Source organism: Chelonus insularis, unplaced genomic scaffold (assembly GCF_013357705.1).
Source record: "Chelonus insularis isolate UGA/USDA-ARS -01 unplaced genomic scaffold, ASM1335770v1 contig_3_pilon, whole genome shotgun sequence".
Classification (NCBI taxonomy): domain Eukaryota; kingdom Metazoa; phylum Arthropoda; class Insecta; order Hymenoptera; family Braconidae; genus Chelonus; species Chelonus insularis.
In genome coordinates this window covers 3,783,680-3,796,094 of record NW_023276556.1, presented here as the reverse complement: position 1 = coordinate 3,796,094, position 12,415 = coordinate 3,783,680, and the positions used below count along the sequence as shown (strand labels likewise).

The following is a 12,415-nucleotide window of genomic DNA, read 5'->3' as shown; positions in this document are numbered from 1 at the left end:
CGCTTCACTTGTATATATTGTGGGACCATTACTACGACTATCTTCGTATTCTTCTATAACGACACCAGGTGGGTCTTCACCGTCCAAGTTGGGTCTCCTACAAAAATGAATTAAAGTTTTTCTTTATAATATATCTGAACAAAATGATCTATTTAATGAGATAACTTACAAATATTTAGCAAAATTAGTCCACATGGTGACTGTTTGTTTTCTATGACGAAGGAAAGGTTCACTGTGTGGTAGTCGATTTCCATCTTCATCATAATCATCCTCTCGATGCCAATCATCATTAATGGTCGGTTCTATTTTTTCTTTTGCTAATGCCAATTTATAATCGAATGAATCGCGATAGAAGAATGAGTTTTTATAGTGGTTTATGTTTACTGAGTATCTTCCAACTCCTCGTGCATGTCTTGCTGTTGGTTAAAATAATAAAATAATAAAAAATGCAAGTAAACTATCAAAAATAAAAACAAAAAAATATTGCTGAGATCAAATATTGAATAAAACATATGTAATGATGAAAAAATATGTTACTGTAAAGTAAGTAAAGTGAGCTAAGTGTTGGCTCAAGCACTGGCAAACTTAAGCATCATCAATTAAACCATTTTAGAAATTTAATACAAATGAATATTCTTTTGAATATTTTTTCATCATAATGTTAAAGAATTTTAGCGATAAAAAATATCAACTTACTTCGATCTCTGAAATTTAAACTCTTTTCCTTTTGACCAAGTATATGAGGTGTTTGACTATAATTTCCAGCTTTAAATTTGTCTGCAGGACATGTAGTTAAGAAAGGATGTTCTGAAATTGCCTTAGACTCAACTGTTGGCTTAAATGGTATATCTCTCTGCTCAAAATAATATGTATTTAATAATAAAATTGTTCGATTTAATATTGATGAATATATTGGATAGTGAACGTACCAATTCCAGCATCATACGGAATGAAATTCTAGCAATAAGATCAGCCTTTACTCGTTCTAAAATCGAATAAAGTTTTGGGCCAGTAAACTTTTGAAGTCCCAATTTTCTTACTAGTATTTTGGTGCGTTCTTGTGCTTTAGATCGAGAATAAAATACTCTAGGGTTAAGTAAAACTCCATCTACTGCTATCGATTCTCTATAGAGTCCTAGTTTTATAATGATAAATTAAATTAATTAACTAAAAATACAATTTAAGATAAAAACTATATCCCACTTTTATTTTCAAAAAAGTGTAAAGAAGCATTTCTTACCAACAGATTCATCACATAAATTGTGTAACTCGACAGAAACAGCTCCAGTATCTTCTCCGAAAATTGTTACCCTCTCTGGATCTCCACCAAAGTTTCTAATATTTTTCTTCACCCATCGTAAAGCTTGAAGTTGATCTTTCAGACCAGCATTGCCATTAGCTAAAGAATGATTTAGTGACAAGAATCCAAAAGCTCCTAGCCGGAAATTCATTGCAACAATAATGACATCTTTTTCAAGGAAAAGATCTGGAGTATAAGTATTCATGGATCCAAACATAAAGTTTCCTCCATGAATCCATACCATTACTGCTCTTAGTTGAGGTTTTGTGAAATTAGTCTAATAAATTATAAGAGTTAATGACAGAAATTATTCCAATCTAATGCAAAATGCGGTAGAAAAAAATATTACATACCACTGGAGTAAAAACATTTAAATACAGGCAATCTTCATTACCAAAGTAAGTATTGCCTTCAGGATACCATTGTGAACAAGGGCTAGGATCTTTGGTGGCATTCAGGACACCTTTCCAAGGCTTTGCTTCTGCTGCATACTAATGAAATGATTCAAATTATTTTTAGTATTATTATATTCATGGAAAAATTGAAATTTTCTATTGCAATCACAATTAAAAAGCATTAAGAAAATACCAGACGGTAAACGTGCAGTATTGAATAATTTATTATAATTTCATGATGAATATTAATATGATATTATACTATAGTGTCAATTATTCCGCACTAATAAATATTTTGAATAAGAGCAATTATAATAAACAATATACTCTGCAAGGGATAATCCTATAAAACATCTAAATAAATTAGCTTAAAGTCTAATTGAAAAATAGAATAAAATAAATAACAAAACTGTTAGCTTTCTCATCAATTATTAAATTGTATTAAAGTAGGATAATAAATTCTTACCTTGAATCTATTAGCTCCAAGTGGTGGCTCTGCATAAGGAATTCCTTTAAAAGATGAATACTTGATCCTCCCCGGAACAGTTTTCAGTATTTCACCCTGAACCAATCCTTTATCGGTCTCAACAAGTTCAGTGGATGTAATAACAGCGTAGCACTTAGCCACGAATAATAAAGGAATAAATTTGACGATAAAATTGTTTGGAATCATTTTTCCTGAAGTGAAGACTGCCAGAGCAGAAACAGTAGTCAATTTAAAATCCTCTTAATCAACCTTTAAATAGGCAGCAAAACTTCTAATCATTTCTATGTTATTGATTGATATGTTTATGATATCAATAAACCTACGTAAAAAATAAATTTTTTGTTTATACAATTGTATAAATTATGTTCATCAAGGTTGTGATAAATGTTCACGTGAAAAAATAGTGCATAGATATTTTCTTTAATTTTTAATGTCTAGTATTAAAAACAAATTTCTCAATTGTTTATTTAAGACCAGTATGCATAATAAGACATAAACATTCCATTAATTATCAATAATATTTCATAAAAAATATGCTAATAAGTATGTTTTTGAGCCCAATAGGTATTGTTAAGTTGTCAACAAAACTGATATCTCTAATCAATATTAACATCAATATTATTTCGTGTATTTATTGATTGTCAAATAATTACTAAATCTAAAGTAAAGTTTATTAGGTCAAAATAAAATTTTATTGTTCATTAGATGAATAATTATGATCATAATACATTGTTTTCAGTATCAGTAATTTACATTTGTTAAATAAAATTGAAGAACAATGTGAATGGCAGACAAAAGAAACTAGGTAACGATGATATAAAAATTGTTTATGACTTCAAAGTCTGAAAAATGGAATATAATTCATTTTATAATTATACATACAGGCTTTAATAATTTATTGTTAATTAAAATTATCGTATCAATAAGATTTATCAAAATAATTAATCAAAATGCTCTTCTCGTCCAATCATCGATTCAACTGCTTTACTAATTGGTCGTGTATGACTGACTCTTAAAACTTTGTCTATTTCAAGATGAGTACCATTCTCATCTGTTGGTGGCCAATCTACTCCAACATCAAGTGCTTTATTTTCTGGTATAGTGGGTCTTCTGAAAGACCAAAAAATAAATGATCATCTCTATAAGACAAATGAATCCAATTTACAATAAAACTTTCGTACAAATATTTAGCAAAATTAGTCCACATGGTGACCATATTTTTCCTATGCTTTGCAATATCACTATTAGGATCCAATGATTGTTGCATACCATCCATCCAAAAAATATGAGCAATATCATCAGCATGCCCACATCCTGGTCTTCGATTCATTCCATCAAGTTTATGCAAGCTTCTGTCATAATCAAAAGAATTACGATAATACCAAACTGTAGTATTACAATAGTGGTTCAAATAACGTTGAGATTTATCGACGTCACAAATAAAAATTGCATCCGAATAAAGAGCCATTTTACTATCCGTAAAATCTTCTCCAAAAATATATGGAATTGGCCCTAGAACTAGAATTCAAAATAATTTTTACTATAATAATTCTACTATTAATTTAAAAATTTTAATTATCATTCCCTACAATTGAGAACTGCTATTGCTTCTGCGTTTGTAAATCCTAATATATGTGGAATTGGACTACAATTTCTAGATCGATAAATATATGTAGAATCATTGGGGATAAAAGGATCATCTACAGCTTTGCTTTCGACTGCTGGTTTTACTATTAAATCACGCTGAAAAGTTTTAATCAATTTCCTTCATGATTGATATTTTTAATTGTCTATTTCAACTATTATTTAAGTACACTTACCGCACCAAGTATTATATATATTGTAAATCTAATTAATCTCCAGGTATCTTCATTCACCATTCGATTATACACATATTGATCACTGAGCAATGGAATTTGTAACATTCTAGTAACCATAATCTCTCCATATTGTCTTGACAATTTCTCGCCAATGGCAGCCCATTCATGCATAGCTGACCCACTCATTGATATTGATGCTCTAAATAATCCTACATTAGACTTTTATTAATTAATTCGAATTTCACATGATCAGTTTCATACTTAGGCCACTAAAATATTATTCAGAAAAACTTCGTGTCAAATTCATTCAATTGAATAAGATACTAACCTTGAGATATAGGAGATAATCTATGGTACTCAACAGAAGATCCACCAGCACTTTCACCAAAAATAGTTACCTTGGTTGGATCACCACCAAATTTATGAATATTTTTTTGCACCCATTTTAATGCTAGCGCTTGATCTCTCAACCCATTGTTGCTGTCAAAATATGTAGGTCGAAATGTAAAAAAACCAAATATACTCAAACGATAATTCATAGCAACTAGTACAACATCTTTCTCTATTAAAAAATCTGGACCATAACGTGAAGTTCTGACGTATCCAAACATAAAAGCTCCTTCATGGATCCACACCATGACAGCTCTTGATTTAGGTTTTTTGAAATTCAACTTCAAAATAAAAAAGTTCTATTATTCTGTTATTTAAATTCTGATCTTCAATTAGCATCTTTTTGTACCTCGGGAGTATAGACATTTAAATAAAGACAATCTTCATCACCCATATAACGTAAAGTTTGAGCATCTATTTGGGCACAAGGTATTGGATCATTTAAAGCATCTAGAACACCTTCCCAAGGTTGAGCTTCAACAGGACGCTGTTAAATTGGAGAAAAAAAAGATTCTTACTTTTTTCTAAATCATTTGAATGAATTTAACCATTTTGAAGTCCAGGATATTTTTAATTATTGATGGAAATCAAATCCTATTAGAAATAAATCTACTTACTCGAAATCTTCTTCCGTATCCGATTGGCGGTGTTGCATATGGAATTCCTTTAAATGCTGAATATTTCTGATACGATTGAACCGTAGTCAATATTTCACCACGAACTTTGCCCTTATCTGTTTCTACTATTTCTGTGAATTCAGCTTTCGATAAGATGCAGAAGAAAGTACTGATTAAAGGTAAAATTAATAAAAACAATGATTGTAACATTTTAGAAACATGAATTTTTATTGATGTACTTTGAAAGAAGTAAAAGCCATTGCTTGATGTATAATACATCCAACATAATACTATGATGATACAGCTATATAAAAATTTATGTACTCTAATAATTTTTTCTACTTTATATTACTATGATATATAAACAAGGACATCAGATAGAGACTGAATTTATGGTCTTTTTATTTTCTACACGTGGATAAAATTTTTATGAATTATAAAAGTAAAATTAAAGAAATAACTTCTTTTGATATTCAACTTTTATTTTTTATCAAAAGTTAAACACAAACTTTCAAGAAGTTTTCTAAAAAATATTTTTGAATTAAGTTTAAAATAAAGGTTTAGTTTATTGAGTTTTATATAAAAAAAGATTGATTTAGTTGTAAAAGAGGATTATTATGACAAAACAAATTTCATTAGTGGCATTGCTTAAAACCATGTCCATTAGGATTTCTCCCCTAAAGTTTTCACCTTAATTCCACTCACTTCATACACTAATTGTAGATTGTCGTACGTTTTTTTCCGAAGTAATGAAATCTCCTCTTCACTTAATTAAGGATTTTGAAGCATTCATTAATTATTTGTATGAAAAAGAAAAAAAACAATAAAGGATCTAAGAATAGAAAAGTTAAATTGCTTTCATGAATAGTAGTGAAACTTTTTTAGTAGACTCCAAGCAAGATGGTGAATTATTTTACGACTTTAAACATTTTAACATTAATTGTTGACTTGATCTAATTTTTGAGTAATTTGAAGACATTTCAAATAAAGTAGTATTACTACAAAATGCTACCAAGTTACTTGTTAAATAATGCATTTATGCATCTTTATCATTCTTTAAAAGCTGCAGAGGTAGAAAAAAAAATAAAGAGATTTTAGGGTATAGTGTTCTATATCGAGAGGAAAAACGTGACTAGCTCTATAGATGCAGCATCTTTATTTTTCTTTTCTCTCCTGAACAGAGAAAAAAAGAGGCTGAAGAAAAAGTGAATACTACTTGAAAGTTCACATAGAATTTTTTAACTAACTTTTTTTTTAACACATTATTGAAAGAAAATTTTTCAAGTTATCTCTTTCGATAAAGTCAAACTATTCAATGCCATACTCTATTTTTTTGATAAGAATAGAATTTCTTTTTCAACTATTTAACAATATAAAAACTTCTTTTTACCACTAACAGGTATTTTATTATAATGGCTTTTAATTTCTCACACTTGGGCTGGTTCTATTCAAAATAGTCTAATCTAATGGCATTAAATTAACTTCCTCTTGTCCTAGTATCGCAAGCTTTAAAATATTAAAGACTCTGAAATTAGGACAGGGTTTTAGTGACTTTACCTTATCAGAGCTTTTAAAATAAAAGACTCTAGTAAATTAAAAAAAAAAAATCCTATTCTTTTATGAGACCAAAATCAGAAAAAAAAAAAATATTTAGAAAAATTAAATGTGTCGAATGAGCATGTGCAAACAACTGACCTTAATTATCCATAAAATCGATTAAAACTCAAGACGTTGAAGGTTTGAAATCATAAAAATATACTTGAGTTATGAAAATAATGACATTAATAACACTGCAATATTTGAAGAGTTTTGATTAGAAGGACTTTGTTTTAATAAACATCCAACGAATATGGTTAATACATTTTTTTTTTCTACGTTTCTATTTATTATGAAAATATAATACAAAACATCCTATGTCGTATTACATAGATAACAATGCTCAATTAACGTTTTTTTTTCATTTTTATTTTATTATAACATTACCGTCCAACACTATTTAGAAGCATGTCGAGTTAGGTAAAGTTGTTTTATTTTATTATTTTTTCATCTTAATATTTCGTTCAATATATATATTTTTAAATTATTTTGTCTGTGACCTGACGTGACTGAGACTGATAAAATATTTAGCACGTTGGACAGAAAAGAAATGAAAGATAATTCTGTTGATTGAAAAAGACAGTGCCCGTTTGACAATTGTTAGGTATTTTATTTTCTTTCACGGTGGTATTAATTTTTTTTTTTTTTTTTGTTTTTTTTTATCTCATTATCTTGTCGATGTAATGGAGTTTTGTATTAATACTAATTACAAATAATACAAACGTATGTAAATATTAATTACAATAATAACGAGAAAAAAGCTTAAGTTTTATAAATAATCTAGCGTCACTATTGTTTCATTTTTTTTTTTTATCTTCACACCATACTAACATCAAGAATATTTCAATCAATGTTCTTGGCTCATTAATTAATTATTATTCTCTACAAAAAATGACATTTATAAAATACTAAATTATTGGTCACTAATAAAAGCACTTCAAAAATAATTCATCTATATGTACAAAAAAAATTTTTTTTTCTTTTTTTTTTTAATAATTTTTTTTAACTCATTAACACAATTAATATATCTATGTATGTATATATATATATATATATATATTAATGAGTTACAAAAAAATCCATGAGCACAGAGAGAAATATTTTGATAAACTACTTGTTAAGTTTATATCACTATCTGGCAAGCGAGCGACATTAGATTGAATTTAAAATTTAAAAAACTTGGTTGCAATTATTTTTTTAAATTTTTATTTTTTTGAAAATTATTATCATTATTGTTTAATCCTTTATTAATATTTAGTAGTTATAAATCCAATCAATCACGCTCACCTAGGCATTAGTGTAAATCTACGTAAATGCTAAGTACAATTAGCACTACGATTAGAATATTTTAATGACGTCATACAGAATGCTTGTTAGCTAAATTTCCATCATTAATAGTTGCCGTTATCATTTAATTAATTTAAAAATTTTTATCCTTTCATTACTTTGAATATTATGTTATCATTAATTTATGTCATTTGCTCGTTTAAATAACACTATATTGCTCTTTGTATTGCTTCGGTGGCAGTACAGCCCTACATAATCATGCAAAGATAATTGATTTGAAATTGCTTCTTTCATAAACTAATTTATTTCAGTAATCATTTTTTTTTTCATCAATTCAACTGTCCCTGATCTACACTTTTTGGTATTCAATGAATAGATTTATTCATTATTTTAAATGCATTTTATAATTATTGACATAATTATTTTTGCAATAATTATTTTTCAGTTACATTTGAATTTTTTTTTTCGGTATTATTTTATTATTTAAAATTCAATATTCGAATTTTTCTGCCCCTTTATGTTACTCTACTTAGTTCGTAATTTATTTAACTTAAAAGTGCTTTCATCTTCCTTTCTTCATCTACCATATAATTATTAGCAATTATACTTGTTCAACATATTTCTATAAATATAACTGTTGTAGCGTATAATATTTTCAACACATTCTATATCGCCTCATCACTCAAACTATTTAGTTATTACTTTATATTTTTTTTGTATTTTTTCTTATTATTTCAATCATTGCAATCTTAAGTAAAAGCTAGAAAATATTGAATACACCTTATAGTAATGCTTGGAGACTATTTTTACCCGAAATTACACCGTCTTAATATTCTTGCATCATTCTAAAAACTAAATTTATTTATTTTTTTTATTCTTTAATATATACGTAATTAATGAATTATACAACGATGCAAGGACATTTTAATATCTTATAATACTTTTAAAACAATCGTCCAATGATATTTTACACTGCATCGTGTAAAAAAGCTGGCTATTATTTTTTGTTCTTTATTAATATATTTATTAATTGAATATGGTAGCAGATTGCTATAGGCATTCGTTTCTATTTATTATATGATCGTATTTCGAATTTCAAAATGTTATATTATTTTATTGTGATTTTTCACAATTAATTGCTATCTTTCATGTTATATATTGGAAGAATAAATGCGAAAAAAAATTATTTAGGCCTTGTTTTATGATGAAATACTCTAGTATTTGATTCCGAAATAATTAGTTCTTTTAAATGGAATATTATTAATCAATAATTACACATTAATGATTATTTTTATGAATAATTACTTAAAAAACATGTTTTTATATATTATAATAAAAGTGGTGTTCTTATTGTTGTTATAAAATTTAATGATTAGGGCTTAAATAATTTTTTTAACTTTGATGAAAATTTTTTTAATGCATAAATGCGTTGTTTGTAAATGCGTATGTATATAATAATGTTATTGAATCATGATTTTCATTAATAAATTTAATTAATTATTAACTATTTTTGTCGGGGGCGGCTCGTCATAGAACCCTCCCCTCCCGCCTACGTCTTTTATTGCTTTTGAATACCCCGGCTTCATTGGGAGATCCAAATGGAACAATATCCTGTAAATATCAGTCAAGTATTTTTTTTTTTTTTAAGTTTTCGGGTGGGGTATCACAATTTATACGTTGTGTAATTATACTAACAACCATATGCACAGTTTAAATATTTTTCCCCCCTTTTACTCATCATTATTTGTAAGATCTAATTTTTATATCACATCTGTCTAACGTTACTGCGCAATCATAATAATTTTTCCCCCACATTCATTTTTCATAACATTCCATCACTCACAGTTCGCAATCAATAATAATTTCAATGACAATTTAATCATAATTTTACCTTTAATTATATGCATTTATTTTATTGACATTGTTTATTTAATTAATTTTTTATTGTGTCCTCGTTACTCTTGAAAATTTTTTTTTTTTTTTGATTTCGTTGATTATTTTGACGAATAAAATATTTTAAATATTCAAAATAAGTGATCTTATAATTCATTCTCACTCATATTCTTTGAATTTTATTTTTTAATTCAATTTTTTTCTGTAATTCTCCACCACTTATTTCTTTTCTTTCTACTCCATTAACTGAATTCTTTTTTTAATTGACATTACCATTGAGTCGTTGAATTTAAGTATATTATTAAATAATAATTTAATTGGAATTTTAGGCACTTTTTGCACATACCACGTTTACATTTCACATTAAGATTTTTTTTTTCCTCATCCTTCCCACATTCAATTAAAAAAGAGTACGGAGGAGCACAGATAGAGTTTGAAGAACAGAAAAAAAATAAAATAGAGAAAGACCAGCAGCATATTCAGTAAAAGTGACAAGTATTTAAGTAGATAGAATTTTACAAGAATAGAAACTTTGTATCATTATTAATAATTGCGAACTCTTATCCTAATTTTTATCCATTTTATTAATCGTGATAAACGTACTGAGAGAAAATGTAGCAGAAGTGACTGAGTTAATTAGAATTTTTTTTTAGAGTTCTTCTTCTAGTTAGGAATAAGATTAAAAGAAAATCATAGGAGCCAATGACAATTTACATTTGAATATTCGATTACCTCACGAAGGCGGTCAGAGAGTATTGCTTTTTTTTTCTTCGTAATTTAGTTTAGTTTGATATTATTTTAATTTAATATAATTCAATTTTTTTCCTTGACAAACGAGAAGATTTATTGACTAATGATAATATTGACTATGTACTAATTGAATTTTTTTTTTAGACTGTATGCATTGCGCATAATATTGCTTGTAATTTTATTATATCCAACTAATATTTATCATATCAATTGCTTCGTTTATTATTCATTGTTCATTTAACAACTAGACGTATTTCATTTGAGATATTCAATTTATCAACAATAAAAAAAATCATTTTTGAAATGATTATTACACTTTTGTTTTTTATCAATCTTTCTCTTCTAAACTTGCAAGATTTCATTTTTATTCTCCTATCAATATTTTCCAACATTTGATAAATCTATCCATCAAACATTCTATTAGTCCAATTAATTTTTATTGCAGCTATATATATTGAAAAACAAGGTCCCATTTTTGTAGATCAATCATAAACTGTTGAATCACCTTTTTGGATTTTTTTCAACTAGAAAAGTTATTGCTTTAATTATTATTGCTATGATTATGATAAAAAAATTGGCTTTAAATAATAATACTTTCAAAAATGATTTTTTTCTGATGCACAAACATTTTGGAAAGCGAATTAGAGTACGAGACAGTAGAAATCTTTCGTTAGAGTCAGACATATGATTTTTTTAGATAGAACACGGAGACTTGAAAGAAAAAAAAAACCGAATACTTAATTTTACACCGATATTTATTGAATATTGGTCCTCTGGGGACCCAGCTCTCGCCAGATAAGTTCTTATAACTTACTTAAAAATTATGTATTAAATCTCAACCTGCGTTGATTGACTACATATCATCAACCTAAACTTTTATATATATCCTAAAAGTCACTATTTATTTGTCTATTTACACACAACACTTGCTGTTATTGACAACTCTACGAAAAAAGTATAATTTATGTAATATATTTAAAAAATTATTAAATATGTGCGCGTCCATTTTCTTTTATTCATTTTTTTTCAAGTTTAATTAATACAAATATATTACCATTATTTTTTTATGAATTGAAAAATTTTATTATTATATATTTTTTCTTTGAAGTATATGGAAAATGTACGATAATTGTCAATTAACGTTCGAAGTGAGAGCATAAAATTAATGACAATGTTTAATTATTATTGATTAATAATTCATTATTTTTTCTGGTATGTGCGCGGAAAATTGAAAAAAAAATGTTTTCCCCAATAGATGAATTTCTTTTATCCTTTTGTTAATTTATAAATACAAATGCGGGAATTATATTCTATATAATATTGCTAGAAAAATTATTAATCGATTATTTGTTATGATTATTATTTTTTTGTATATTTTTTAAATTTTATTTTCATTCAGCGAACTTGAACTGTATTGATTTAAAGCTACAACTGTTTGAACACATTGTTCTCTAAATGTTATGCCTCATAAGCGCATTATTTCTCTCTCTCATTTCATTATTATTTTATTTTAATCAGTTATTGATTATTATTTATTCAGTTTAATTATCTTTTTGTATAATAATCAACAATGAAGTCTAAACATAATCGCATTTGTTCTCGTAACGTTTCTTTCTTTTTCTATTCGGTTTAATTATTTTTACACTTGGATTTTTTTTTCATACAATTATACAATCTCGAGATCAATAATATGAAATTTCTATGTTGCTCTTTCATTTTAACTTGAAAAGCGGGCGATATTAATGACAAAAGTGTTCCCTCAGTGAGTAGCATCAGTCTGACGATTTCTCAGGTGTCGAATTCGAAAATTCAGCGGGACGGTTCTGCATGTGAATCGATGCTCTATTTTTTTATTTTTATTTATTTTTAATTACTTATCA

The 12,415-nt window shown here is 26.9% G+C and overlaps 2 protein-coding genes across 2 annotated transcripts; both read right to left on the bottom strand.

Annotated features, from left to right (window-relative positions):
* Positions 1 to 297: 297 nt before the first annotated feature.
* On the bottom strand, positions 298 to 2,368 carry LOC118068320 (venom carboxylesterase-6-like; the record flags this gene model as incomplete). Its single annotated transcript, XM_035085621.1, has 6 exons — positions 2,162 to 2,368; positions 1,632 to 1,791; positions 1,241 to 1,549; positions 930 to 1,135; positions 697 to 853; positions 298 to 416 (listed from the first exon to the last, which is right to left on the bottom strand). Coding segments are annotated over exons 1-6 (1,158 nt in total), but the record flags the coding sequence as incomplete, so codon positions are not given.
* A 607-nt stretch (positions 2,369 to 2,975) lies between these two features.
* LOC118068418 (juvenile hormone esterase-like) lies at positions 2,976 to 5,408 on the bottom strand. Its single transcript, XM_035085807.1, has 7 exons — positions 5,010 to 5,408; positions 4,742 to 4,879; positions 4,331 to 4,673; positions 4,003 to 4,211; positions 3,772 to 3,925; positions 3,364 to 3,700; positions 2,976 to 3,292 (listed from the first exon to the last, which is right to left on the bottom strand). The coding sequence occupies exons 1-7, from the start codon at positions 5,286 to 5,288 to the stop codon at positions 3,124 to 3,126; spliced, it is 1,629 nt and encodes a 542-aa protein (XP_034941698.1). The 5' UTR covers positions 5,289 to 5,408; the 3' UTR covers positions 2,976 to 3,123.
* Positions 5,409 to 12,415: the final 7,007 nt, after the last annotated feature.

What these genes read in the sequence shown, in the direction of transcription:
- LOC118068418 (XM_035085807.1), bottom strand. Translation starts at nt 5,288, where the DNA reads ATGTATTATACATCAAGCAATGGCTTTTACTTCTTTCAAAGTACATCA. An exon ending in AGCAATAGCAGTTCTCAATT is followed by an intron (nt 3,701 to 3,771) that starts GTAGGGAATGAT and finishes TTTGAATTCTAG; the next exon opens with TTCTAGGGCCAATTCCATAT. An exon ending in ACTAATTTTGCTAAATATTT is followed by an intron (nt 3,293 to 3,363) that starts GTACGAAAGTTT and finishes TTGGTCTTTCAG; the next exon opens with AAGACCCACTATACCAGAAA.